We start from the raw sequence: 5,572 nt of genomic DNA on the forward strand, positions 1-5,572 counted from the left end.
CAAAGGGTAAAAATTGACTTTCAGATATTGAGGGTAGAGATGGAAATTGGGAGGATGTTCAATCAATAACCTGAGATATTGTTTCATAAGTACTAATGTCCAAAAGAAGAAAGCCTATCACTCTGGCAGTTGCACGTGTTTTCCTTCAAACTGACCTGGTTGTCATGTTGGAATTAGTGATGACATCAGCAGGTTCCAGTGCTCCTGATTGGAAGATTCAGACTCAGTGGGTGCTAGGCAGCAGATGTGGACAACAGTTTCTTCTCAGAGCTCTTTCTTACTTCGTTTCTTCCCCAAACTGGAACAGACATAACGGGTTTGGGCACAGCCATAGTCCAGGATCAGAGTTTGGACTGATAAGAGACATTAAGTGTGAACAGGGCTAGCTCTGTGGAAAAAACAAGCAGTCTTAGAGAAATCATGGCTGAATGTCTTCCGTTAGTCCACTCTGTAAATGAGAAACCTCAGCATAGCTCCACAAAGTGCCCTGAGGAAGTGATGGTGAAGGAAGAAAGTCCAGGACCTTCAGGTGAGGAGACTGGACTGTGAAGATATTTAGGTGTTTCCTATGCCTGGGTTGAAATAGTGATGGCATAGTTTCCCAGTAAAAAGAAAGAAGCAGGTAACTTAGAAAAGAGTGCTTGTGTCAGTGTATGAAAGGAGAGATTTAGTAACCAGGGCTTTGGGAAGAAGAGGTTTAGGAGAGATGAGGAACCAAATTTCAGGAAAGTATGAATGGAAAGGAAGGATTAGGAATTGAGATCCAAGAAGGGGAAAAAAGAGGGGAATCATGAAGACAGTTTCCCTACTCACACACATCATGGTAGAGATTAACTATAATGAGGAAGAGTTTTAAGGATATGGAGATGTAATATCAAGAAAATGGGAGAAATAGAAAGGAAAGATGAGAAGAGCAAGGACCAGAGTCTGAAAGATCAGAGTAGGGAGAGGGGTTGGGCAGGCACAAGTGGGTTATACATTCCTGAATCCTAAAGAAAAAGCCTTTATGTTTTAGTCATTTTTCTTTATTCAGTTTCCTGGATACATTCCAGCCCTCTGCCTGTGAATTGTGGCCAGAAAAGGGCCTGGACAGTAGCTTTCATGCAGGAGGTAACCCCCAAGTGGGACAACACTTGGGCCATTGAGGACCTCAGTAGTCTCACAATGCACGAGAAGAGACAACGGGAGTCAACTGTGGAGCCGGAGCACCATGAGGTCTTCAACAGACTGCTTGGTAGGAAAATGCCCCAGACATGACCCCACAATTTTGTTTTTTCTAAAATGAATACATTCTCAATAGCTATACTGACCTGTAAGGAATAAGATCCTGTTTTTGGTAGTTAGCTCCCTATTATTGGTATGTGCAAGTAGAAGTTAATATATTGATCATTTTTCAGGGACACTCAGAAAATGACATAGAGAATAGACTTGGTAGAAGAAACTTGGGATGATACGTGGCCTTCACCACGTATTTTCTCTTTTGTATATTTCTGAGTCCAAATGTTTATCTGTATAGTGGGACCAGTACACTCACTTCTGTGATGTGAATGTCAGATGAGGATAGGAATGTGAATTTATGTTTTAATTTATGAATTGATACATTCATGCATATTAATAGGTGATAATCATTTATTTAAAAGTCTTAGTAATGCATATATTTTATAGAAATGCAACCCTACGTATGTTCACTCCTCATGTGAACTCCAAAATGGGATTCACTGTCTTAGTAAATGTTCTTTCTCTTACTCCCCTCATGCTAACCCTTGGACACAGCCCTGGAACTTCTCCAAGGAAGGTTTGGTGGGAGAGATAAAAGCTATCACATTACTCTGGGTTGCTTCAGGGCAACTTTTCTCCAGGTGTCAACCTAACATATGCCTTTTTTTTTCCCCCCTCAGAGGATCCTGTCATTCAAAGATTCTTGGCTTGGGACAAAAAACTGAGAGTCTCTGACAAGGTAACATTCTCCACCAAACTCTACTACTTGTTGTTGTTTGCTGTCGAGTCAGCCCCGACTCATAACGACCCCTCCTTGGGTTTCCGAGGCAGTATCACTATGGAAGTAGGATTGCCCAACCTTCCTTCCGAGGTCACCTCTATTTTCCTTTTTGACTAATCTCCTTCTTGATGTTTTAGCAAAGTGTTGATTTTTTTCAGTACTTGGCAACACCTCCATTCAGAGTCCTGTTATTTCTTTCCAGTGTGCCAGCTAACTCTTTGCCCTTGCAGGATCCTTTGGGATCTTGAGCACTAGGTCTTGTATTTTGACCACTGGTGATTACTACCTTCGTTCCCAGACCTTTGAAACAAGTTTTTGCTCAAGACGAAGTCCCTCACAATCTCAGGCATCCTCCCTCAGCACACTCCCTCAAGAGGGATGCCTTATCTTCACAGCATTATGACTTCCCCTCCCATGTCTTCTATAATTTGGAACTGACCCTCCAACAACATCCCTGCTGCTCCCACTGCCCTCCAACAAGCACACTCGCCCAATAGAGGGTTCTCCTCTCTGAGCTATGACCCTAACTTCCCACTGCATTATTCTGATGTTCATCCTCTTCCAGGATGTGACCACTCTGTTGTTTTTATTTCCCCATTAGTATCTCCTGTCCATGGTAATTGCCTATTTTAGCCGGGCTGGCCTCTTCTCCTGGCAGTACCAGCGAATTCATTTCTTCCTAGCTCTGTGAGTATGTTTCCTCATCTCATCACCCAACATTTAAATTCCTTGCTATGTGGGATGGTACAAGGGGACCTTTCAACTTACCTTCATGTTCTTAAAACAATTTTCACTGTTTTCTTTGTGTTAGAAAACAGTAGGGGATATTTGTCTGTGGGGATTATGGCCTAGTTTTTGCTTTCATTTTATACTGTTCAGTCTAAACAAAACCTAATACCAGTTTTTAAAAAGAAAGCAAAACTAAATAAAACATAAAACTCTTCTAAGTGGAGAAGAAAGAATTGATTTCTTCATGCTCAAAGAAATGGTCTTGAAACCGAAAATCTGATTTCTGCATCAGTACCACATCAAATCCTCTTGTTCTTCCTCATCTCATGGTGAGCATTCCATTTGAGATCCTATATCACACGAATCTATGGTAGAAATCTTCTAGCATGTTTTCCTTACTGTGGATATCCTCACTCCAGTCTAAAACAGTCTAAATCAAAGTTACAGCCCTACATTAAAAAAAAAGAAAAAAAAAAATTACTGACTCCCAATTTCCTTCGTAATCAAGTCCAGAATCCCCAGTTTGAATTCAACACTATCTACAATCTCTCTGAACCTTGTTTAACATCCAGATATTTAATTTTAATTTAAAAGAATTATTAACTCTTCCTTCCAAACATCCTGCAGTTACTTTCTTCTAGTTTTATATTATATACATTGTCTGGATATCTTTCAGGAATATATCACTGACTTAAGATTTTTGATCCATAAAGCTAGTTAAACTCCACTTTTTTATGATACCTTCTCTGAACTTCACAATCAGAAGAGACTTGACCTTCTGCATCTCAGTAACATTTAGTTGAACCCTCTTATCAGACACTATTTTATTACTTATCATCTTTTCCACTCTTCTTACACACCCTATTACTCTAAATACTACTTAAAGTCAGTCTTTTGTTATCACTGCATCCTGTAAAGAACTCAGCGCAATACTTTACTTTGCAAGTGTTTGCCTAAGTTAACAATTTGCTGTTAGCTACTAAAAGAAAGGTTGGTGGTTCATACTTACCCAGCAACACCATGGCAGAACAACACCTAACTGTCTGCTTCTGTAAAGATTACAGGCAAGAAAACCCAATGGAGATCAGTTCTACTCTGTAACACCTGGGGTCGTTATGAGTCAAAGTTGATTTGATGGCAGTGGGTTTGATTGGATTTAGTTTTTTTCCCCCCTGTTGTTGTTGTTGTTGTTGTTGTTATGTGCTGTCGAGTCGGACCCAACTCATAGCAACCCCTCCTTGGATTTCTGAAGCAGTATCACTATGGAAGTAGATTGCCCCATCTTCCTTCCAAGGAGTGCCTGGTGGGTTTTTCCCCTAAGTCTGTATATTTGCATGCATTGATTCAATCAACAAAAGTTTATTAAGTGATTCTAGTTTCCCAGAGACTATGAGGGGGTAGGAGTTCTAGTGGCCTAAGGCATTTGACTGCTAACCAATAGGTTGATGGTTCAAACCCACCAGTCACTCCCTTTGGAAGGAAGATGAGGCACTCTGCTTCCATAAAGATTTACCACCTTGGAAACCCAGTGGGGGTTGCTATGAGTTGGAATTGACTCGATGGCAGTTGGTTTGGTTTGGCTTGGTTATGAGTGGATAAACCAAAAAAACCCAAACTTACTGCCGTCAAGTCGATTGCAACTCATAGCAACCCCTCCTTGGGTTTCCGAGGCGGTATCTCTACAGAAGTAGATTGTCAAATCTTCCTTTCGATATGGGTGGGTAGGAAGAGATGAAAAGGATAGAAATAAGAAATGTTCTTTGAATTAATGTATGTTGTTGTGGTACGATATAAGCAAGATACTAGATTAGTTTTTGGTGGGAGGGAGATGATCCAGAAATAAAGCAGAGTAAGTTCATCTCTTTGACATTTTTACTGTGTAGTAGAGAAAGATTGTTTGCATAACAAGTAGGAATGAATAGGGTGATGAAGTGATGGTGATAGAAAATTGTGATGTAAGCTGCATTGCTTAATAATGGCAGAATACAGCCTCAAGGTTCCAAAAAAGGTACTTACTATCCAAGTATGAAAAGGGTCATTCTCAGTGTTCCTTTACAGAAGTAGGTTTTCCAGTTAACTGTGTCTGCTATTCCAGTCGAATGGGGATGATCTAAGATCAGGTACTGAAAATCATCAGCCTATAGTCCTTTCTAGGAAGATGATACTAACTGGAGTCTTTCTGGTTTGGCTTTTCATAAGAAACCTGATTTCTTTCCTCAGATACCTGGCCAGTGATATGGAGGAGGACAACCAGGCCCCTAAACAAGCCATATTTTTCTTCCTCTATGGGAAGAGTCACTTTCATCGCCCCATGTTCCACAAACTACGGTTTCAATTCATTCGTTCCATGTACTGGAATATTCGAGTTTCTCGGGAGGAGTGTGAAGAGGTAGGATTATGAGGATTTGAAGGATGATTGGAATAGACAAGAGAGAGTGACATGGCAGTTTGAAGTTTGGATTTGAGAACTAGGGGATATTAGATGCTGTATAAGGAGAGGAAAGGCTGTATCCTTCTGGAGGGTCTTCATCTTAGTCATTGGATATTTTTCTTTCCAGATTCAGGCTTATGATCCAGAGCATTGGGTGTGGGGACGAGATCGTGCTCTCATTGCCTAGAACTCCTAGAGACCACACAGGCCTGAAATAATCAGTCTGAAGAAACCAAAAGCTGCAGCTGTCCTCAAATCTGAGACCAGTGATTCATTGCCATACAGTAAACATCAGATTAAGAAAAGAACAATCCTCTAAAACAGGAGGTGGGGAAATTTAGTTGTGAGGGGATTTATTGTATTGTAGTTGATCGGGATATATAGTAAATGATCATTTTAGTAGTAGAACAATT

General features: G+C 40.5%; 1 protein-coding gene across 1 annotated transcript; it reads left to right on the top strand.

Annotated features, from left to right (window-relative positions):
- Window positions 1-1,101: 1,101 nt before the first annotated feature.
- Window positions 1,102-5,346, top strand: LOC103208555 (speedy protein E4-like). The gene is made up of 5 exons (XM_007954257.2): window positions 1,102-1,234; window positions 1,899-1,957; window positions 2,601-2,686; window positions 4,949-5,117; window positions 5,287-5,346. Exons 1-5 carry the CDS (start codon window positions 1,102-1,104, stop codon window positions 5,344-5,346), a joined length of 507 nt encoding a protein of 168 aa, XP_007952448.2.
- The last annotated feature ends 226 nt before the right edge of the window (window positions 5,347-5,572 follow it).

The sequence above is a fragment of the Orycteropus afer genome, unplaced genomic scaffold, assembly GCF_000298275.1.
Source record: "Orycteropus afer afer isolate SDZICR_OR568_19922 unplaced genomic scaffold, OryAfe1.0 scaffold00455, whole genome shotgun sequence".
Lineage (NCBI taxonomy): Eukaryota > Metazoa > Chordata > Mammalia > Tubulidentata > Orycteropodidae > Orycteropus > Orycteropus afer.